Source organism: Mesocricetus auratus, unplaced genomic scaffold (genome assembly GCF_017639785.1).
Source record: "Mesocricetus auratus isolate SY011 unplaced genomic scaffold, BCM_Maur_2.0 Super-Scaffold_100027, whole genome shotgun sequence".
Taxonomy (NCBI): Eukaryota; Metazoa; Chordata; class Mammalia; order Rodentia; family Cricetidae; genus Mesocricetus; species Mesocricetus auratus.
Window position 1 is genome coordinate 22,650,182 of NW_024429208.1, and position 23,560 is coordinate 22,673,741.

The window sequence follows — 23,560 nt, forward strand, 5'->3', positions numbered from 1 at the left end:
TGTTTAGTTTGTTTTCCTCAAGGCAGGGTTCCTCTGTGTAGCCCTGGCTGTCCTGGAACTCACTTGTAGACCAGGCTGACCTCAAACTCACGGAGATCCTCCTGCCTCTGCCTCCCGAGCACATCACCATGCTCAGTGGGGTCTGGGTTTTTACAAGCACTCTTATAATCAGATCCATACATTATTTATTTATAATAAGAAGTGTGTGTGTGTGTGTGTTTGGCCTTCACACAAGCTACCCAAATGCTCTGCCGCTAAGCTGCAGCCCCATCCAAGTGCCTCAGTTTCATTTCTGTTGCTGTGATTAAATGCCCTGAAAAAAAAACTTGGAGGAAGAAAGGGTTTCGTTTAGCTGACAATTCCAGGCTGTAGTCCATTATTGCAGGGAGGCTGGAGTTGTGGAAGCTTGAGTTGGTTGGTCACATCAAGTCCATAGTCAAGGACAGAGAGAGATGAATGCATGTGTGCTTGCTGACTTACTCGGCTTCATTCCTCCACTCATGCAGTTCAGGAATCCCCCCCCCCAGCCTAGGGAATGGTGATACCCACAGTGGGCTGGCTCTTCCCATGTCAGTTAACTTACTAATTTAACACAGACATGGCCACAAGTCAACCCAAAGTGAATAATCCCCGAGACTCTTCTAGGTTTCGTCAAGTTGACAAAGCCAACCATTAAGCCATGCACAGGAAACTTTTCAAAGACTGTCTACTCAACAAGGAGATTGCCATTGAGCGGAAACACTCCAGTCCAAAGGACATTGGTATCTTCCTGTCCAGCCTGAATCTCTCTTTGCTGCATCTGTCCTCAAAAGAAATACAACCAACTGTCCCTGGCCTACCCATTACAAACTTGGGGTGGAGCTAGTCTTGAAGAATATTCTGCAGAGATATCTCAGTCTCCCTTGGCTTCAGATAGCCAGTCTCCACTCCCATAAGCCAGTATCTCAAACTCGCATGTCTGCAAGGTTGAGGCAATACATTAATGCCAAGAGGCCAGAGTTGAAGATAGCAGGGGGTGGAGTCTGGGCAGACTGGAGACCATGTTCCACCTAGACAGCAGGACTCTCCTTTTTTTTCTGGGCAATGGTTACCATGCACAACGTGGCGCGTATCCACTGCTAGCTAAGCCATGTTTCAGGGTAGCCTGGAGGAGTAGGTGATCTGGAGACATTTTCTAAAAGTGTTCTGGGGCCAACACTGTGTTTGCCCTGCATTCCTGTCCTGAGTCTCCTTTAGGAAGGTTGTATATTGGCTTGACCTTCAGTGAGTGGCATTCCTATCCTCCGTGACCTTAGCTGGGCCAGGACCATAACAGAGCATAACAGAGATTCCTTTTGGTTTATAGGTTCCTGGGCCACCAGGGCCAGAGGGGCCTCCAGGACCTCCGGTAAGTGTCAACGACTTGGTAGTATTTCAGCCATTGTGGTTGGCCCTACGGTATCCCCTTTCTTGGCAGTCACTGGGCTCAACCTCAGCCTTGGATCCTCCCCCAGAAGAGCTTTTTCACTTCCACAAACCCCCCTCATCCCTCCTCCCTTTTGTCTTAAACATGCTATCCCAGAGACACACAGCAGGGAGCCCAGGTACTGCCTGGTTGGCTGATATGGAAGCCACAGGCTTGCTCAGTCATTGCTCTGCCCAGCATTTGTTTAACCCTTTTCTATCAGATGTCTGCTTTTGTCCTTTCCTCCTTCCAGTTAGCAAGAGGATGATGTTTTTTTAGGGAAGTGACCCATTAAAAGCAGTCTAGTTGGTTGCAAACAGAGGGTCCCCAAGCACCTCAAATGATCAGATTATTAGTCTGTGCCTCTTCATGTTCTCTGATGCCCCTTACATTCTGGGTCATCCATTGTATCGGCAACAATGCTGGTAGTTGCCACCATTTAATGGAAGTCCCTATGTCCCACATACTAAGGGTGTGGCATATTTTGATTCACTCCGTTTGCACTGCTGCCTCCTCCGAACTTCATGAGACTCCCAGTCAGCTGTGGGAGGTCACAGAGAGATTTTGGGTCAGCCCCTGGCTGGACAGATTGTTCTGACTCCACCCCAGGAAGCCCTATGTTTAAACGGCCTTCACATTCCCTTCTGCCTCTCAAGATCTGGGACCTGAGACTATACACCTCCAACCCTCTGTGGTCACCTCCACATGCAGTTCTAATGCCTCTTGTTCTGATCCCAAATGCAGGGCCTCCAAGGTGTTCCTGGACCAAAGGTAAGAAAGGGTCATGTGACAGATGCTATGGGTGGGACGTGCTTCTGAGTCCTAACTGATCCTCCTCCCTAAATGGCATCACCCAATAGGCACAGCCAGGCCATCAGGGCAGAATGGAGTCCTATAGTCCCTCTAAAGTCCACCACTGACACCTGGCCTGCTTTGGGATGTGAATTTCCCCATCTACCCCTTGAGCTCCGTGGAGTGACTTGTTTGCAAATGACCAAACTCTTGCCCTTCTCTCTCCAGACCCTTCCCTCAACCTAAAGTATGGCAAGACTGCCACTCCTAGCCTCCAGGACCCTAGGGCACAAGGCTGGGCTGTCTCAGGCAGACACCTTCATTATTTCCTTCCTTCTCCTTTTCCTGCAGGGAGAAGCAGGCCTAGATGGCTCCAAAGGAGAGAAGGGTTCCCAGGGAGAAAAAGGAGACCGGGGGCCTCTGGGATTGCCTGTAAGTACCTGGGAGCCCTAAGTCTTCTTGGAGGAGCTGCCCTTGGTAGCCCTCCCCCAGGCTTTACCGCTGGGCCAGGACCAGGGAGGACACTGCTCTGCCTCTGCCTCTAAAGTTCTGAGTGACCCAGTGTGCCGGGCTCCCCTCTTCATAGTGGGGAAGGAACGCAGGCCTTAGCATCTGTCTCCGGCCTAGTCTTGATACTGGAACAATGTGAAGCTGAGGTAGGGTCCACACCTGAGGAACAGCCTGATGGGGAACCAGAAAGGCTTGAGCTCAGCCTCAGGACCTGCTGGGGCCTGACTTGAAGCCATAAAGGTGTGTCCTGAGGGGGTAAGCATGTAAGACGTGGGGCACTATGGCAATGGCTAGTCTCCCTCCTCCCATCTCCCCCAAAGGAGACCCCAGCTCACTGCTTTTGTATACTAGTCACAGCACACAGGCTTGTATGAAGTCAGCTCTGTGGTCCCAGCAGGCTAAGGCTGCCCCCACCGCCTGTGCTCTCAGCCTTCCAGAGCTGGAGAACACCCTCATCCGCCTCTGAGGATGGCCTCTAGGATTCTGTTTGTCTAGAGGTATAGGACAGACTGCGTTAGTCTCTGTCCCACCCTCCCAGTGGCGTGGTGGCTCTTCATATGCATCTCTGAATCTGCTTTTCAAAAGCTAAAAGAGACTTGAGCAAACCATCTTGTCATTGTACTGATGGTCACTTGAGGTCACAGATGAAGTTGGTGGCTAGACCGAGCCAAAGGCTGCTCATCCATGGAAGTTACAGGGGTGCTTCCTCTGTCTCCAGCTACCAGCCAGCCCCTCACCCCAGGCAGCTGTAAACAGCAGAGGAACCATGGGAAACCAATGCAGTCATAGCAAACACACAGCAGAGGCCAAAGGGACTATTTCCCTCTAGCTGATGGCAGTGAGCATCGGAAGAGCTAAAGAGCTAATTCATTTGACAGACCACAAGAAAGTGACGGCTTTAGCAGATGCTTGCCCGTTCAGAAGCCGTGTCTGGAATGACTTAAGTACACGGAAGCACCTTCCTGACCTCTTCAGCCACAGATCACCTGCTGCTCACCTTCATAATGCCAACAACCCCAGTGAGCATGAGAGACTTCAGTTAGGGATACCCATGCCAATAACTCAGCAACCCAACAGGTGACGTAAACAAAGACGATGCCAGATGAGTGACAGAGAAGCCTCTCTGCGTTTGTTTCTTAAACAGTTTCTGGTAGAGGCACATGTACAGAGAAAACTTTCCTTAGCTTGAAAAATGCAACAGGAAGCCTGGCGTGATGACTCAGTCAGTCAAGTGCCTGTCTTGCAAGTGTGAGGCCTGTGTTCAGATCCCTAGAACCCGTATTAATCAGTGTGGCTCATGTCTTTAATCCCAGCACTTAGGAGGCAAAGGCAGAGGTGGATCTCTGAGTTCGAGGCCAGCCTGGTCTACGGAGTGAATTCTAGAGCAGTCAGGGCTACACAGCAATCCTGTCTCAAAAAAAAAAAACCCAAAAGAGAAAGAAACTGGGCAGTGGCTGTGTGTGCCAGGGGCCTCCAGCAATGATAAGGCCGCAGCTCCCCGGAAGCTCAGAGCCAGCCAGCCGGGCCTCTGTAGAGAACTTCCAGGCCAATGAGAAACCCTGTCTCAAGCAAAAGAGGGAGGCGCCTAGGAATGACACTGGAGGTTGTCCTCTGACCTTTACAAGTGCTGGGCATGCCCTCACCCATATGCATGTCTCCACGCTCACGCCTGCAGAAAGAAACAACCAGCTTGTTCATAGGATGCAGTTCACAAGAACTGGGGGGGGGCAATAGGGAGTGGCAAGGATTGTGATGCCCTGGAGATCCTACGGCCCTTCCTAGGGAAAATGGTCTTAGCTCAGGTGACATTGGCTTTGGAGGGAGGAGAGCTTAGCACCTTTGAATCTTTCAGCTGGATTTTATAGAGTTGCCCCATGCATATTCTGATCAACAGCATTTATGGCCCTGGAAGGGTGATGCCAGTGTCTCACCAAGGGTCTGATTGCTCTGGCCCATGCCCTCTGACCCAAACCCCTCAAGAGCATCTGCAAATCCCATGGATGACCCAGGCTACTTCTAGACTGCACCTGGGTGTCAGCCGCCATGTGGCAACAGGTAGCAGCCTCTCCAGGCCTGTCCTGCTGGTTTCCCTGCTTCCATTTAGCTCTCCGGGGTGCCCAGACACTGTGGAGGCTGAACATGCCTTGTCTCAGGGCCCCCATTCTTAAGGAGTGCCGCAACTGGGCCAGCATGGAACCTGGATATCTGTATTGTAAACAGAACCCCAGGAAAGACACTTCTGTGCAGCCAGAGTCAGGAACCTCAGCTCTAACTTGGGGTCAAAGTCGGCCCCACAATTGTTGGTCTTAACACTGAGCACAAAGCTTTGCAGCCTCATCCAACTCACCTTTTCCCAGGACCATCTCTGGTCTCTCCCCTCATCTACTCTGAGACTGGGGCTCATTTCTGAGTCTCAGAAGCAATTTTCAAGAACTCCATGCTTGCTGGCCAGTTGTCCCCTCCTGCCAACCCCGGAGGCCACTTCAGAGCCTGGCACTAGCAAAAAGATCTCATCCCCACCAAGTCATTGCTCATTGGTCATCAGGGAGTAATGAGGTCACAGGGCACTGAGGCCGAGTAGTGTCCCACCTTCCAGCCCATTTCCCACAAATTTGTAGCTTCAGACCAATGATCCGGCAGCTGCCTCCAAAGCCTCTGTCCGTAAAAGGACACTTGTTTGAAAGTATGTGAATGGACCAAGTCTGTGTCTAACTGTAAAGTGCCAGAGAAATGTCAGCCATTGTCAGGACCCTCATTTGCAGGCTGCCTCCACCTGCCCAGGTGGAGCAGAACTAAATCTGCTTCTACTCAGGGTTAAAAGCTAGTGCTGGGGCCAGCGAGAGGGTTAAGTGGGTCACATCACTTGCTGTGAGCCTGAAAACAGGAGTTCAGCTTCTGGAATCCACATGGTAGAAGGAGAAAATCCAACTCCCAGAAGTTGTCCTCTGACCTACACAGAGAGAGAGAGAGAGAGAGAGAGAGAGAGAGAGAGAGAGAGAGAGAGAGAGAGAGAGAGAGAGAGAGAGAGAGAGATTGAGATTAGGAGGTGCAAAATGGCCTATCTCTATAGGGGTACAAAAGAAGCTGGGATCACATCCCCTCCCAGGAAACTCTCCAGCCTGCCCTGGAGAGGGAGCGTAGCCCCAGACCCACATGTATGTCCAGGAATGCCTTTCTGTGTCCCCTTACCAGAGCACCCTGGGAAGAGGGGTTCCTGTGGGGTGAAGGGAGAGGGGGGCAAGAGCTGTGGAGGCTCAGAGCACCTGTCCCCAGGGTTCACGCCAGCTCCACAGCCATCCACAGCCCTCAGTGTCTCCGTGTTCTTGTCAGTGTCCATGTAAACACCCCCCTGCCCCCCCAAGCACGCCCCCCCGTTGTGTTTATGGCATTTGTGTCTGTCCAGAGTCACGCTTACTCACCTCTCCCCTCCCCGTTGTCTCCTTTTTCTCTCTCCCACTCCCTCCCGTCCCTTCCTTTTGGTCAAATTGTGCCCTTCGTCCAGGGAGCTTCAGGTTTGGACGGCAGGCCTGGGCCACCGGTGAGTGTCATTTCTCCATCACCCTGCCCCTGCCCCATCTCTGTCCGGCCTATGATCCCTCTTGTCTTTCCTGCTGAGGCTTTGTTCGCTCCCCCACCCCACCCCTGCGGTGATATCGATCATGCTTCGTCTTGTCATAGACACCGGAAAGTCTTCTCTGTGCCTACACCAGAGATGCCCTTTCAGACCCCTTGGCCGCAGTGAGTGTGTACTCAAAGACCCCAGACATGCGAAGCATGGGACAGCAGAAGTCACTCTAGCAACAGTGACCCTGATGCTGAATCCAGCCTGGGAACCCTACCCTGGGGCTTGAGCCGAGATGTGTCCCCAGCAAACACAAGTGTCTTGTGTGTGAGCTTCTCTCTGTGTTGTTGTCATGCTGTGAAATCTGTCCATCTCCTGTCTGCCCGTGAGGGCCCCCCAGTCACGTGTAGTCACCCCACCTGGAGTGCTCGTTGGGGAGCTTAGAAGGGTCAGGATGGGAGTAGCACGTAGGAGCTCAAGGCCAGTCTCAGCTCGGTGTGCGGTGGGTGCGTTTTAACCACGCCTTTCAGAGTGGGCTGTACCCAAGCCATCCTGCAGACACATCAAGGGGTCTGTAAGAGGGCAAGTGTGGGACCTGGGCCCTCCCATCACTCCATTCCTCCTGGTTCCAGAAAAGACTGTCACTCTCCCTTCTGCGGACACACGTCCTGAAGGGCCACAGGAAACACCCCTCTTCTTTACCTACACAGAACACCCTCTGGAGTTGCCAGCATTAGTTCTGGGATCAGGGCATAGGACTTCCCAGTTTGGAAGCCATACCAGGGCAGCCACTTGTAGATGGCTAAGGTCCATCTTAGCCTTCTAAGGTCCATCATCCTATGGTCAGGGCTATAGTTACCTGGCTGGAGTACATGTGGGAGAGAAGAAAACTAGGTGGGTCCTGATGTGGAAGACAGACAGGGGTGTGGGAGAGACCCTGAAGCTTGCGGAGGTAGGAGGATGCCCAGGCGACCCATCGGAGCCTCGTCCTTCCAAACGCCGATTCTGTCTCCTTGTATGAAAGAGCCATGGGGTGTCCTGTCTTGCCGACAGTTGGGAGTCAGGCCCAGCATTTGCACATTTTTCCCAGGAGGCCTCAGAACAGACTCCCTAATTGACCTTTTAGATTTACAGAGGGGAAACCGAAGCCAGGGTCAGCCTGTGGAGCCCTTTCAATACTGTGGAGTCTGTGGGACGCGGAGGCAGAGAACCAGCCTCCAGCCCTACTCTGAGGGGGCCACTACCGTCATCCGCACTCCACTCTCTTCCTCCTCAGGCACAGAGGACACTAAGAACTTCCCCTGGCTCTGTGTTTCCTGTGCAGCTAATCTGCATTCTCCCACATGCTCACGACCCACCTTCCCCGCTACATTCAGAGTACCAGTCAGCGTCCTCCTAGGACCAGCCGCATGACCCACAGTCTGGTCCGAACGGGACACATAAATACTGAGAGGCCAATAGACGGGAGGCTGTGAAATACAAACTTGGTCTAGTTGAAATGTTTGCTGAAGTGCCCCTAGCTCCCTGGGACCCCAAGTTAAGAGAGAACCTGCCCCTACTTCCTGAAGGCCAGTGTGGTTTTGACACCGGAGAGCATTAACTCTCAACTCTTTGCCTGTTCCTCAGGTCTGGAGATCTGTGGGGTCTGCAGATGGTTGGGGGGGGATGCTGGATGACCCTCTCACTCCTGGCCTGCCTCTGAGTGTGTCTCTGCATCAGTCTCTGTGGCATGAAGACCCTCCTGCTGCATGTGGAGCTGTGACAGCAAGGGGGCGCCGGCCCTAAACCCCCACTCTTGGGATGGGGTCACTTCCCTCCCCAGTGCTTGTTGGTGGCAAACCAAGCAGCTGTCCTACTGTTTTCAGCCTTGGCGAGCTTGGCTGTGATGTGAGACGTTTTCATTCCACGAATCTGGCTCTGAGGAGGGGGAGGGAATGCTCCACCAAGACCCTCAAATCCAAAATGGACCGTGGCCCCGTCGAAGGGTCTCCTTGAACAAGCCTGGCTTTGCCAATCCTGAAAACCAGGGCTCAGGCTTTGCACATCTTCAGGTCCTGGGTGGGATTCTCGGGGCTCTCCCCCAGCAACTGGCCCTTTACCTCTCTGTCTTCCACCTTCCCAGGGTACTCCAGGACCAATCGGAGTTCCAGGCCCAGCCGGACCAAAAGGCGAGAGGGTGAGTGCTCAGGGTGGGAGCTTGGGAAACCAGGAAGGAGGGTTACAGCAGGCTTGTTCACCCCTGTGCCTGGGACCCATCCCCTGGGGGCTCAACCCTCAGCCCTTCTCTCCCATTCCTGGTTATCCATCCCTGCAGTAGCCTGGGAAAGAAGAAAACCATTGTGAGGCTGTGAGGAGACAGGGGAGAGAGAAAAGGCTCTCTCCCCGCTGGTACCCTGGCCCCTGTCACAGTTCAGTCTCTCAAGGATGCAGGTCCGTTATCCTCCTGTAGAGAAATGGTATGCGACAGAAGGCCATGTGGGATTTAGAGAGCACCCAGATGACATCAGTAAGTCAGAGAGCCAGAGCATCGGGCAGGGTTCCCACCATTACTGTTGAGTGGCCGTTGCCAAGTCACACCGTATTTGAAGTCCAACCCATCCCTCATAGAATGGGTGTATAAGAGGATGGGAACGACAGGAATCAGCTCAGGTCGGAAGTGGACTCTACTCCTCTTAGCAGTCCAGGTTCCCACACACCCCGGATCCGTCACCCTTAGTGGGCAGACTCCATATCTATCCACTGCGTGGAGAATCTGTGGAGTTCTCTGTCCCCGCCTTCCCAGGAGACACTTGTGGTGGGGAAGTGGGTGGCTTCTACGTAGCCCATGAGCCTCTCTGAGATCCTTGGTCCCCTGGAGAAACCAGGAGAGCCGCTCCAGGATGATGACACGGGCCTCAGAGAGAAAAAGGGAAGCTCTGCCCTTGCTCTGCTATCTGCTCTTCTCCCACCGTCCAGTCTTTCCAGGAAGCAGGCTGTACCCGAGAGACGGAGGAAGGGTCCTTACAGCACGCTCTGCCTCACACACTTCAGCTCTCTTGGGCTCTGGCAAGGCTCCAAAGAGATTTTCCCATGGGGAATTAGAAAGCCGTCATGGAAAGGGAACTGCCACGGCATGGGAGGTTAACGTGGTGTCTTTTTCTCTTTCAGGGCAGCAAAGGAGACCCAGGGATGACAGGACCAATGGGAGCATCAGGGCTTCCTGTGAGTCTCCAGGGATGGGTGGTTTCCCTCTGTCCATCTCTCTCTGCAACTAGAAACAAGATCAAAACAGACCCCAGAGCCTGGAGCCCATGCTTGAGATTGAAAGAGAAGCTGCCTAGAGTTAACTAGGGATGAGCCACAAGTCCCTGTGGGGCATGGCAGGGGACAAGTGCTCATCACAGGGACCATCTCGCATGGGTAACAGCGTGTCTGGAACCTTCCACTTTAGCCCCTGTGCTGTGCAGTAGGGTCCCGAGGTGCCACCACTTCTGCCGCCTAGGATCCAGATCCCCCACAACACAGAAAGGGGGGTGCTAGCCTTGAGGACTAAGCTTGGCTTCCATCTGCAATGCATTTGCCTGTAGCTTTGTTACGGAAGCCAAGTGGCTGTCTCACAGAGCCTGGATTTTGTTTCCCCATCCACCCGAAGTTCATGTGGATACTGACTAAACAGGCGTGTCTGCGCCGGTGGATGCTTAACACTCGTTCCCCTGGGGTGTTCTGCACTTGAAAAGAGGGTCTCCGCAGCTGTGGAGCAAGGGCCTGGCAGGACAGCCATGGAAACATTCATCTCAGAGTACCCCATCCCCACCCCTGACTACAGCATAAAGCCCACCCCCCCCCCCCCATCCCATGAATGATCCTAGAAGAACACAACGTCCAACAGGGACATGGGCTGCAGGGCAAGAAAACCAAGAGTTTTGTCCACGGGTTTGCTCATTTATCCATGTGCCTCTAGGTCAAGTTCCTTGATGCATCTTCTGTAAAGTGGAGGTCGTGAAGCCCATCTCCGCTGAGCTGGGCATCTGCGGCGTTTGCCAAGCCTGAAGGAAGGACCTTATGGCCGTTCCATGTTTTCTCATTAACATGTCTTCGTTTCTCTGATTTAATGCAGGGTTTACACGGACCACCCGGGGACAAAGGAAACCGGGTAAGTCTGAGCCCTCACACTCGGGATCTGGTTACTAATGTCTTCATCATGGGATGGAATGATCAATTGGAGACTCCTGACCTAACAGGACAAATAGTCTTCCTTGATAAATCATCCTAAATTGAAAGGTTTCTAGTGAGGGGCTCCATACCATACACGCAGGAAGCCTGGGGGCCTAATACTGCGGTTGAAGCCAGTATTTCTCCTCATTTCCAGAGAAGACTAAATGAATCCCACAGCAACCATCACATTAGCATGGCCATCCAGTAACAGGAGCCTCGCATCCAACCCTCTTTATGTTGCCCTGATAACTGGCCCCTTAGTGGTATTTTTAGATCCATCGTCACCTCATCTTTGCCTCCTGAAACTTAGATTTGCCAAGCATTCCAGTCCACTGGTGACCAAGAAAGTAAATTCCAGCTCCGAGAACAGACAGCCAAGCCCTTGAAAAAAAAAAAGAAAGAAAGAAAGTATCCCAGCTGCAATTTCTCTTGGAGACTTGGCAGGGAATGGAATAAACTGCACCCTCCAAACCCCCTCCCTCCCCTTGGCTCCTGCTGTCTTCAGCAGGATGCATTAAGTGTCCCTAGCACTATAGGCATATAATGGTCATAACCTTGGGCATTTGGACACAGCAGCAATAATCTAACTACACCTATCCAAGAGATAGCCCTCTCTATCACCTCCTCCAGTGCCCATCTGTGTGCAGTGTGCACGCGGGCACACACACACACACACACACACACACACACACACACACACACACACACCGAGGACCAAGGCAGCTTCCGGCAGGCTGTAAAGCTCATGGACCTTACATGGCAAGGAATGGGATGAACACGCAAAGAACCACTGTCCAGAACACTGAAATATGTTGACTTGAATCATCGCCCCCCCCATCCCTCCCCCACCCTTACCCCCGAGACAGAGGCAGAGCATGTGGATTCTAGAACCCGGCTGATCTTTGACCACTGATCTTATCTTCAGGAATAGAACGTGTCAGAATCCATCTGGCCCCAGTTAAATCCATCCTCCTTGATTTAAGAAGCACTTACTGGGCACTTCTAAACCCCTAAAGTCTCCTTACTGGCAGCCAAAGCACAAAAACAACTCAACTTGTTCCCAAACACCTATGAACAAGTGAGAGGAGGCAGAGCCACCCCTACCAAACTGTCTATGACAAGACCACATGGAAATCCACTGCAACAAACTGACCCACTTAGAGCCTTGTGGCTGGTCTCTGAGTCTCCAGAAAACCTGATCATTCCATTTCTTCATTGGCGTCCAAACCTTCCTAACTCATTTCTAATGTGTCCTGGTTTTCTTTATTACACTCAATTAACATTTTTCAAGCCTATTTCTTAAGACTTTTTCCGTTGGCTGGAGGCACTGAGTCGCTTAAAGTGAAGGTAATGTTTCTGCTGTAGCGGAGAGTCAGGACCAGTGAGGTACCCGTGTCACAGATGGGGAATGATGAGAAAACGGACCAGTCTCTGGTGTCCCTGGTGCTAAACCATCATCTGTGGAAGCCCTAGAAACTGCGGGGAGAAATCTTCCTTCTCTATTTCTCCTTGCCACTCTTTGGTAGCCTTCCCCATCCTGTATATACATTAGAATATGTCTCTTCATTGAAGTCATAGTCAGCGGGTGGGGTGTGGCTCAGTTAGTAGAATTGTTCACTTAAAGCCCTGGGTTCCAGTTTAACTCTGTGTAAAGCTTGACAGGTGGCACACAGCTGTAATCTCAGCACCCAGGAGACACAAGGCGGGAGGATCCAGAAGTCAGGCTGACTCTGGCTATAAACCCTCCAAGAAAAAGAAAGTCATGTTCAGGGGACCTGGAGAGATGTCTCAGACTTTAAGAGCATTGACTGCCCTTCCAGAAGTCCTGAGTTCAATTCCCAGCACCTACATGGTGACTCACAACCATCTGTAATGAGATCTGGTGCTGCCCTGGTGTACAGACAGAACACTGTATACATGATAAATAAATAAATATTTGAAGGAAGGAAAGAAGAAAGAAAGAAAAAGAAAAGGGAGGGAAAGAAAGAAGGAAAGAAAGAAAGAAAGAAAGAAAGAAAGAAAGAAAGAAAGAAAGAAAGAAAGAGAAAGAGTAAGACTGTCAGTCATGTTCAGAGAGCAATGTGGTACATCCCCAAGCAAGTTCTTCAGGATAGGATTTGTCGGTAGTTTTGGAGTCACTCTCTAGACCAGGCTGGCCTCAAACTCATAGAGATCTGCCCACCCCTGCCTCCCAAGTGCTGGGATTAAAGGCTCACACTACCATGGCCCAACTTCCAAGCAGCAGGTTCCAAATCAAGGAACAACTAATGTTTCTCACCCAAGAGAATCATATTTTGGGATGCTAAATGTTCAAAAAAAGGATATGCTGAAGCTCGAAGCTTGCTATCTCAATCAGCCTCTGAGCCACCAGCCCTAATGGGGCCTACAGGGAGACATAGGATATTGACACTTTGATCCAGGTGACATGTCAGAGGCTAAGGCGAGGTTCTGGTTCAAACTGTCATTGTTGCTCCCTGGGAAGGTGACTCTGGTGATACTCAGTGTTAGCCTGAGTTTGGGAGAGTAGCTCTCACAGGCATCCCTCAAAGTATACCCTCTTCAAACCTCAAACCTTGCCATCCTCACACCTGAGGAACCACTGGAACTCTATTCCACCTCACCTAAACCAAGACACAACCCTAAAATCATACTGTTGGGCTGGCAACATGGCCTCACAGGCAAAGGGGCTTGCCACCAACCCTGACAGCCTGAGGTCGGTTCCCATGTGGTAGAAGAAAAGAACTGACTCCCACATGTTGTGGATGCGCGCACACACACACACACACACACACACACACACACACACCTCTGTTACAAGTCTTGCCCAAAAATGGTCCCACTCCTCTTTCCTGTTCATGGAATGAGGAAGGTCCTTACAGTGATGGGTGAAGACCCTGAATCCAAAGCAGGAAGCTTGCTAAGGACCCGCAAGGCCATTGAAAGGGCCCTCTGCTCTTGTCTCTGCAGGTACCCTTCTCCCACCCATGCCCCATTTGCCTCTAAGTGACTCAGTGAATTTGGCCCACGATTCAGGTTTACAACAGAAACACTGGTCAAACAAAGGCAGACATGGTGCCTCAGGCCTATAATTCCAAGTCTGGGAGGCAGGGGCTGAGGACCAGGAGTTCATACAATCTTCCTCAACTCCACATCAAGTGTGAGGCTAGTCTTACTTAGAGAAGAACACAAATGGAAACAATAGCAAAAAGGGGGTCAAAGAGGAAGGGTAGCATTACTCTGGCAATGTAGTTTTCAGGACATTGGCTGAATGGTTGTTACCATAGAGCTGCCTGCAAGCCGGCCAGCGGAAAAGGTCCAAGCAAGCATGCCGCTGTGCAGGCCTGGGGATTGGGGCATGTCTAGGGCATGTGTGCACGTCTCATTTCCTGGGTCCTTGTGTCCCCTCCTCCTTCAGTCTTTCTGGCCTGGCCCAGCCTCCTCCTCCTTTTATTCCTCTGTCTTTCCCACAATAATGTGCACCCCACTGAAACCCCACACCTCTCATCCCGCCCCCTCCTGGTTTGTGTCTCCTGAAGTCAGTTTTCCACGTTTAGCAGGAATATTTAAGGGACCTCGGTGGGTCACCATCTGCTCCTCCCTTCTTACCAGTTGGAGCTGGGGGTGGGGGCACCTCTTGTATGTCCCATTCTGGAGTGGGCAGTAGGGGACATGTAGGTAAAAGCAGTAGCTCCAGAATCCTCCAAAACACCTGATGTGGGTGATAACCCCATAGTGTGGGCGGCCCACACACTGACCTGTAGGCAAACCTTCTAAAACCTGGAACCAACCTTTCAGCAACCCTGTCCATATCCTCCTTTGGGAAACTGTACTCATGACTCATAGAACAAGGGCTGTGCCCCTAAGGACATTTCCCTGTGTCTTCCATTCCAAACAACTGGTGGCTTGGCTTGTCCACCCTGAGGGAACCCTCATGCCAGGAACTTTTCATTGGCCCAAGGGACTTCACTGCATATGCACACCTGTCCTCTTCAATCTGAAATCATTCTGAAAAGCCATTCAGAGTAGTGTGTGGACAAGTTACAGACCCCCTCTGAAATCAAAATATGGGATCATGTTGAGAGATCTGGGGAAACATCAGAACTATGCTAACCTGGACTGTCTTAAGAAGCTTGACACAGATCAGCCTACAACGGCACTTGTTCCCTCACTAGGTTGTAGGAGACTGTCATCATCATGGGTGGCAGACGCCACCTTCTCTTACTGAGTAATACAGACTCCCACCAGGGAGCACTTCTTTGTACCCAGGTCACACATACTAGTTTTGGAAGCGAGTGTAATAGACCCATTTTACAAATGAAAACAAAACTGAAGCTCAGAGGAGTTAAAGTTAGTAACTGTGCCTTTGGTCTTGCCACAATGGAGCAGCAATATCTAAGTCTCCAGGCATGAGATAACACATCTTCTACAGAGGAAAGTGTCCCGGAAGGCTCCTCGGGGACATACCTGGCCCGTTTTAAAGGACTGAGACATAAGAAAATTTAGGTGCAAGTTCATTTCCGTGACTTTTAAGAGGAGTGCCCCAAAGCCCATCTTTAGATGGTCACTGAGACATATAAATAGGGTTCAGTTAGGAGGAGGATTGCAGAAGCTATTCAGAAAGGAATGAACTCCGTGAGCCAGCTGTAAAAACGGGTGCCACAGTCTACTTGTGGAGGTCAGAAAACAACCTGTGGGAGTCTCTTCTCTCCTACCGTGTGAGGAGTGAACTCAGGTTTTCAGGCTAAGTGGCAGGCACCTTTACCTGCTGGGCATCATGACAGCCCAGCGGTACAGTCTTAAGTAGTGACAATGAGGGACAAGAATAAACCAGAGAGACACATCAGAAGGGAGGATCAACCTGAGAATGTACACATGACAAAGTGTACGCACACACATGTACTGTCCTGCACACGTGTGTACGGGTTGCAGTCACGCACGCATGTGCACGTGATGCCAGGACTCTCAACAAAGTCACCTTGCCTCCCAAGGGAACAGCAAAGGGGTGAGAACTAATTGGGACAAGAGGGTCTAGAGAGGTGGCTCAGTGTTAAGAGTGTACACTGCTCTTACAGAGGACCCCAGTTCGGTTCCCAGCACCCACAGGGGACAGATCACAACCACCTGTCCCCCCAGTTCCAGGAGGCTCTGACACCGCTGGCTTCTGTGGACACCTGCACTGAAGTGCACACACATACACACCCCTGTTTGAAAAGAAAGCAAACCCTAACTGTACCAAAAGGTTGTCAGCCCAGAGCCCTTCAAGACTAAACCCTTAAAGAGATAGAAGGTGCCCCCCACCCATCATCCTTGGCTGGGCTTCAGCAAAATTGGGTACCACTGTCTCTGGCGGATTCTTCCCCTTCAGCTCAGAGATGCCCCTGCTCCCACCTCTCTTTCCTCCCTCCCTTACCCTCCCTCCTTTGCCAAATCTTAGAGTTGGGAGGTTGGGTATGCCCCATAATCCTACCAAGATGCTAACTTCATTAAGAAAAGCTACTTTTCCCTCTGTCCTTTTATGTATCGTTGTCTGTCTCTAACACGTGAATGATCCTAAAGTTTTGATGATGTGCTATTGGTTTTTTTCCCCCTTACCTTGTACTAAACCATTGCTTACAGGGGGAGAGGGGGAAGAAAGGCTCTAGAGGGCCTAAAGGGGATAAAGGGGACCAAGGAGCACCTGGACTAGACGCACCCTGCCCGCTGGTATGTCTTTGTTTCTCGTTTGCATGGTTCTGCGTTTTTTTTTCCCCACAGGGTTGTGGGTTGGGAACAAAGGAAGCAAATTCACTGAGAAGGAGCAGGGCTCCACAGATGCCACCAAGCCTGCCTGGGCCTTGGCAGGCCTGCCTGCGGAGGGTGGGCCTCAGAGCCACAGCTGCAAGCCATTCTGCTAAGTCCCTTGCCTTTGAGTCGCTCTCCTTTGAAGATTCAGAACAATGGATGGATGGATGGAAGGACAGAACCCGCAGAGTTTGGGGAGAAGGGCTCCGGCTCTGTCCCCAGCCGAGCTTTGCAAACCCTGGTGGTGTTTATGGCACAAGATTTGCATCCTTTGTGTCATGACCACCTCTGTGGCTTGCAGCTCTAGCTGTCTTGAGAACTCAGTCTATCAGGATGCAGGACCCCAGAGTTAGTCTCCTGAGGGCCATTGAGAGTCCCTGCTGGGCAGAACAGGGGCTTTTCAGGCACTGCCCAGTAGCCCAGATAAGATTTGGAAAACTGCAAGCCAAAATGGGTAGATAGCCCCAAGCAGCCTTCCCAACAAGCCAGCAATTAATGATTGTGGTTCATCAGCCTGGCTACTCAAGTGGCCACTTTTCAAAGCTCTGGAAGGTTCTAAAAGCCCCACTGCTCTCAAGCGGGAGATTGTGATTGCACCATGTAGGGATCTCGGTGCAGAAGAGACTGCTGTGTTCCATGGCTCCACTTCCCCATTATACAGGTGTCTGCGTCTAGCAGGGCCTGCATCCTGGCCAGGGTAGGACTGGGCCTTTCTGCTGCCCAGTTGGAGGTGGCTGACTTGGACCGCAGTAATCATCATGGTTGATTTTGTGAACAGGGCCACCGAGGTTTTAAAGGAGAGAAAGGGGAGCCGGGGCTACCAGGGCTGGACGGACTGGATGCCCCATGCCCACTGGTATGGCGTTTCCCTCCCTTGCCTGCGTGGCCAATTTGGGCTACCCCGCGTGTGTGGTGTGTACCGTGTGCCTTCTGATCCCCTTCCTCTGCTCTCCCAGCTCCTGCTTACTGCTTCTTCACTCTGTAGACACCAAGGGTCATGTCGCCTAAAGCTTTGGAGACTCCCAACCGTGTCACCCTCTTGCATGTGACTCGAACAGGTGTTTTCTCAGCTTTCTCATGCAATGAAGCATCACACACACACACACACACACACACACACACACACACACACACACTTCAACATCAAGCAGCTCCCTGCAAAGCCATTCTTGGCTGCATCTAATCCTTATTGCCTGGTTGCATCTAGACCATTGTGGAAGCTAGGGAAGCAAATTCATTGGGCAGGATATTTCTTTTCTCTTATTGGCATTTTTCGAGACAGGGTTTCTCTGTGTAGCTTTGGAGTCTGTCCTGGAACTCGTTCTGTATCCAGACTGGTCTTGAACTCACAGAGATCCACCTGCTTCTGCCTCCCGAATGCTGGGATTAAAGGCTTTCAACACCACCACCAGGCCATTGGACAGGATTTTAGCAGATAATTTTGCCTCCACACAGTGCACTTAGCCATAAAAACACAAGCTGAGCAAACCAGCAAAACACAGAGAGAGCTGCCAGTCACCCCGCCAACCAAGCCCAGACGCAAACCCGCCCCTTCCCCAGTTTGACAAGGGACATGGGGCATGCCTCCAGACAGAGACATTCTGTCAGGTGGAGGTAGGGGTCACCCTGCCCATTCTTCCAGACTGGGTCCTGGCCCAGGTGACAGCATCAGAACTAGAGTAAGGTCGAGGATCAGAAGGCCCTCCTTTGGTGTCTCTGTCCTTTTCTTTAGGTATTTCACTAGGAAAAGAAGTAGAAAGGTCTAGAGTGTAGTTAGGAGACATGTAACGGCCGTGTACCCCTCAATATGTCTAGAGCTGAAACTCAGGAGCTGGCTTCTCTCAGGCCCAGTCTTGCTCCAGACGGTAACTTCCCAAGCATCTGCATGACCTTCTTAACTAACTGTGAAGGAACCGGAAGGCAACTTCTGACCCTGCAGGCACTGGTCTAGGCGTTCTGGCTTGCCTTCCATTTCCCCAGGGGATTCCGAAGCTTCCGTGGCCCGCAGAATTCCCTGCCTCAGATTCCCACCTCGTCATTCATGGATCCTCCTTGAATGAAAAATGGCATTAGAAAGCATGGATGACCATGGAGTTCCCTGAATGCCACTGGGGATGTTTTAGAACACAAATGCAAAGCCAGCCGGCACAGGTCAAGCACACAGACTAGCAAGCCTCCTCCAACACGACTGACCCCGCCCCCATCCCTAGCATGCAGCATGCATGGGTGCCTTTCTCAAGCATGACTTCCAAAGCCCTTCCGTTAATTAACACCAGGTCTTTCCTAGGCCACAGTCACACACGCACACACATGCACACATGCACGCACGCACACCTGAACATTCTGTTCTGCAAAGGCACCTTGGCCTTCCCACTCTCTGCCTGCTCCTCCAGCGTGCCCTGCCACCATCCATGTCCAGACGGAAATGCCACTGTGGCCCTCAAAAGCGCCACTCCTTTCCAGAGTGTGTGTGTGGTGTGCCGCACTGTGGCAGTGGGGTGACTTGGCGTGGCATGATAGACTGCAAAGGGGACAGGGGGGCGCTGTGAAACTAATGCATCGCTCCTGCAAGTCCTCTTCCAAGCCCAGAGGAGAAGTATTTTTTGACCATTCAAAATGATGTACTTTCCAAAAACATCCCATAATGATGCATCCTTTGTCTTGGAGTGGCAGGAATGGGGTACAGGGGCTATTGACTTGACTCTAATGCATGTTGGGTTTCTTTGGGCTGGGGCAGTACCTGCAGCATGCACAATGATTTGGGGGTTCCCTGCTGAGGTGGGTAGAGGAGACCCTAGGGACTGCAATACTAGGATCGGATTGGGCTGCCCTTCCGATAGACCTAGACTGTGACCCCAAGCCCTGCTCTTGGTTCCACCTGGCCCTCCCCCCCCCCGCCTGACCTTTGGAAGATTCCAGGACTGCTTCAGGGTGTGCCAGGGAGGCCCAAGAAGACTTGTGAAGGTTCCCTCGCGTGGGCACGGCATCCTGCAGCTGCTTCCTAGCCTCAGACAGTGCAGTCCCTTCCTATCGCAATGCTCCATCTCCCTCAAGATTCGAGTGTCTGAGGCAGGGCCAAAAAGACCTCTCAAGATCCTGTTGCAATCTTCCTGAGGCTGCCTGTCCCTTCCACTCTGTCCCCACCCAGTAGTCACCATTATCTGAGACTGTTTGGATGACACCTCCCATTGCTTAGGAAGAGAAACAAACTCAGGCAGGTTGGGTGCCACAGCACACCGTTCCCTTGACAGGCTTGTAGAGGAAGACCAGGAGGCCCAAGTGCCCAGTGACCTGCGTTCTCAGCACTCTACAAACTCAGAGAAAAGATGGTCCTCTGTGTTACTCAAGGACATCTGTGCAGGCTGAGCCCACAGGCCACAGAAGTCCCTGTTACAGTGTGCCACACTGTGGCAGTGGGGTGATTTGCTGTGGCATGATAGAAAACCCAGAGACAGACATTGGGGTTAAAGATCAGAGAAGCAAAGCACCAGCCACTAGAAAGTTCTCACCTCTACCAATGCTCAGACTGAAGGGGCAATCCGCTGAACCTCAGACTGCATAGACTGCACTGCTCTCCACCAAGCCTCAGAATCCTAAACTGCCTCTGAGACTGCACTGAGATTCTTATATACTCTCTAGTGCTGAGATTAAAGGTGTGAGCTCTGTTTCTCTTTTAGACTGTGTAGGCCAAGGTGGCCTTGAGCTCAGAGAGATCCTGGAATTAAAGGTGTGTGCCACCACCGTCAGCTTCTATGGCTGTGGCTAGCTTTGCATTCTGATCTTCGGTGGCTTTATTAGGTCATAAACAATATATCACAACAGGTCACTCTTAGCCTTGTGCTGTAGCTACACTTGGCATTAGCCAAAGGGAAAACGATGACAACTGCATGCTTCCACCCACTTCTAAGATGCTGACCCAGAGCAAGAAAGGAAGGGGAAGGAAGCAGACAACAGTGGGTGGGCCACGCCCTGGCTAGGCTATGGAAATGTTGGTGTCATTGTCACCTGTCTCCTCAGCTAACTATCTCAAGAGTCTTAAGTATTCTCCACCTCCTCGCAGGGAGAAGATGGCTTACCAGTCCAAGGCTGCTGGAACAAGGTAAGATTCCCAGAAGCCCTTGCAGCTCAGGGTCAAAGGTACAGCCCTTTCCAACAGTGCCATCAAGCTGGCAGTTTGCCATCTTGCTTTTCTGCAGATGTGGGTCAAAAAAAGGTGCTACCTCACCAGAGGTTGTCAGAGGACAGGGGTGCCCGCCCACTAAACACCCACTCACTGCACACACCTGGAGAGCACTTGGAGACATTGTAAGGGGCCAGACTTGTTGATAAGAATGTTTGCTTAGCATGCACAAAGCCCTGCATAAATCCTGCATGGGGGTACGTGTGTGTAATCTCAGCATCCACTCACCTCGGAGGTGGGAGTGTCCCGAATACCGAGTCATTCTAATCCTCAAGGCCAGCCCTCTCTGCCCCAGCTCCCAAGTCACAGGACACCCCAGCCTAAGGGCAAGGTCTGCAGCAGGTAGATAGTCATCTCCCTGCAGCTCACCCCCCCCTCAGCATCTTCTCACTGCCCCCCCCATCATCTAAAGCTACCAGTATGTCCTCATAGTAGGGTTCAGGAACCCACACTCGCCAGAGTTTAGGCTTAGTCCAGCCCTGTGCCTGTAACTCAGAATTGTACAATGAGATCGCTCAGCACCCCAAAATCTCATTGATGCCCAGGAGTGAAAAACATAGGTAGACAAACCAGGCATCAGACCTAGACTGAACTCATGGGTACCTAAAGAGCTTACAAGCTTCATAGAAAGGAGAAGCACTGAGGGGGCGGTGCCTCCCCCCACACCCCCAGAATCTGCACTTTTCTCAGAGCCTCATCCAGGAGCTGTCAGAGGACCTTCCTGCGTCCCCCAAAGATTCTCCTTCATGGTTGTTGCTGGTGGGCAGAATATGGAATGTGTTGCCCTTAGCAAGGAACCACAGCTGCTGTCCAGAGCTATAGCATGTTGGGGAATCAACTAAAGAAGCACAGGTCTGCTGGTTCATTCCAGAAGTGACTCTCTGGGCAGATGGAGTGCAGAGCATGGTTTCCAAAACAGCATAGAGAGACTGCCCTCTAGTGGCCATACCGGGAGTAGCATCAAGGTGAAAGTTGGGTTTCCCATTCTAGGGTGGGAGTGTCCAGATAAGGATCTTCCCTCTAGGGGGTTTAAGGTTTTACACGTCCCTATCACAGGTTCTGATGCAATCTAAGACAAATCCATCTCTTTTGGCCCTGGGGAGTCAGCATTCAGGCGCCCTGAAACTAACTCTCCGTTGTTCTGGTTTTGTTTTGCAGTGACGCCTCTAACCTTGGATTGGCCTGTGTGTGTTTGTACATAGGATATTTATTTTTATACAGTTTTCACTTTTTGAAAATGCCCAAAGTATGGTGCATCTTGCAGATCATTAAAAAAGAGAAAAGAGGAAAGCCTGCATATTTTGTACAGAAAATAACCCCTTTCCCTTTTGTTTACAAGACATTTTTGTATAAATCTGTTTCTAATACACTGTCTGTGAGTCTGCTCTTAATGTTGCATGATATTTGTGCACACTTATTAAACATCACAACTTAGTAAATTATTGTGTCCCAGTGCCAAGGGGAGCCTGCCAGCGCAGAGGTGTGGCAAGCTTTGTGGGAACTCTCGGAAATGTGGAGATGCTCGCCAGACTAGATGTGTCTGACAATACTTTAAACCCTAAGTGACTTTCATTATTAAAAAGAAAAAAAGTTAAAAGTGCCAAGCTATGATCCTGATTAATCGCTAAATTAAATCCATCCTGTCTTGTGCAAGCAGGAAGTCTCAGAAGCAGGAGCCCTCAGAAGTGTTGGAGCAATGTTGGGAAATGTTAGCTTCAACAAAAGGAGGGTGGGGACTCCTTTAGATGTTCCTTACATCACACCCCAAATTCATCACATGAGCATTGAGGGTTCAGCAACACCGACGGCCCACAGGGCTGCAAAGGAGATTTAAGTATTGCTTCAGGGTTTGGTAGGGCGTTTCTTTTAGTTTGTTTGCTCTCTGTATCAGTTACTATTTCTGTTGCTGTGATAAAATATCATAACCAGAAGCAACCTAGAGCAGCTAAGGGTTGTTTTTGGGCCACAGTTCAGAGGGGTAGAGTCTATCAGAGGGGTAGAAGGCATGGAACAAGAGCAGGAAGCTGGCTGTTCACATCTTATCCGTACACAGGAACGGGAGAAGGAGAACAGGAAGTGGGGCCAGGCTATAAAACCCCCAAAGCCCACCCCCAGGGAGGGACTTCCCTCAGCAAAGCTCCACCCCCTAAACACTCAATTAGCCTCTCCAAACAGCACCACCAACTGGAGTCTAAGGGTTCTGGTCTCATTTCTCATTCAAACTTCTGTAGCCCCTTTTGAGGTACTGCCACTAGTAATGGCTACTGCAGAGCACTAGGGTAACTTTATGGAAATCTGCAGATCCAAGTGCAGCCGGCTGAAGGAGGGAGTTTTGCCTCATGAGCCAATTTACTCCACCACCACTCCCACTAGAGTTCAGCTACATGTGACAAACCTCAAGTTGCGTTATTTTGTAGGAAAAAAAGAGTTGCTGTGGGGCTGGAGAGTTGGCTCCATGGCTCAGAGCACTGGCTGCACTTGCAGAGGACCAGGGTTTGATTCCCAGTGCCCTCAGCACGCACATCCACCTGTAACTCCAGCCCTAAGGGATCCAATGTCCTCTTCTGACCTCCATGGGCACCAAGCATGCATGTGGTCCACACACATACCTGCAGGCAAAGCATGAGAACACACAAAGTAAAAGAGTGTTTTTGCTGGTTTTTTTTAAAGAAATGAAATTGTTGTGTCAGAAAATTTTGACAGTAACATGCCTACTGTGCAAGACTGAGGACCTGAGTTCAGTCCTCCAAACCCACAAGGAAAAGCTAAGTGTGGGGACACATGCTTGGAATCCCCTGGCCTTGCTAGCCGCCAGCTAGCTTAGCCTAATCGGAAGCCTCAGGCTGAAAAAGACCTTGTCTTAAGAAACAAGGTGGGTGGGTTCTGAGGACCAGTGCCTGACATTGTCTTCTAGTGCAGCTCTTGTTCATACATATACGTGTGTGTGTGTGTGTGTGTGTGTGTGTGTATGCATACCTATACATGCATATATATATATACACACCCATATATATATATGCACACATACATACACATATATACATTACACACACACACACATAGATACACACACAAGAAATAGATCTATGGAGAGACT

The 23,560-nt window shown here is 51.1% G+C and overlaps 1 protein-coding gene across 13 annotated transcripts in view; it reads left to right on the forward strand.

The window, feature by feature from the left end:
* The window catches only part of Col13a1 (collagen type XIII alpha 1 chain), a 133,488-nt gene extending 111,586 nt beyond the window's left edge, over positions 1-21,902 (forward strand). For 9 of the 13 annotated variants that reach the window (XM_021227617.2, XM_021227616.2, XM_021227624.2 and 6 more), the window contains 10 exons: positions 1,346-1,387; positions 2,189-2,215; positions 2,588-2,668; positions 6,249-6,284; positions 8,431-8,484; positions 9,456-9,509; positions 10,405-10,440; positions 16,119-16,205; positions 20,344-20,382; positions 21,622-21,902. In XM_021227617.2, the coding sequence (XP_021083276.1) occupies positions 1,346-1,387; positions 2,189-2,215; positions 2,588-2,668; positions 6,249-6,284; positions 8,431-8,484; positions 9,456-9,509; positions 10,405-10,440; positions 16,119-16,205; positions 20,344-20,382; positions 21,622-21,624 (459 nt within the window). In that variant the 3' untranslated portion in view covers positions 21,625-21,902. The remainder of the gene's footprint in view (positions 1-1,345; positions 1,388-2,188; positions 2,216-2,587; positions 2,669-6,248; positions 6,285-8,430; positions 8,485-9,455; positions 9,510-10,404; positions 10,441-16,118; positions 16,206-20,343; positions 20,383-21,621) is intronic. The other 4 variants (XM_040732215.1, XM_021227619.2, XM_021227626.2 and 1 more) reach the window with 2 other exon arrangements.
* The last annotated feature ends 1,658 nt before the right edge of the window (positions 21,903-23,560 follow it).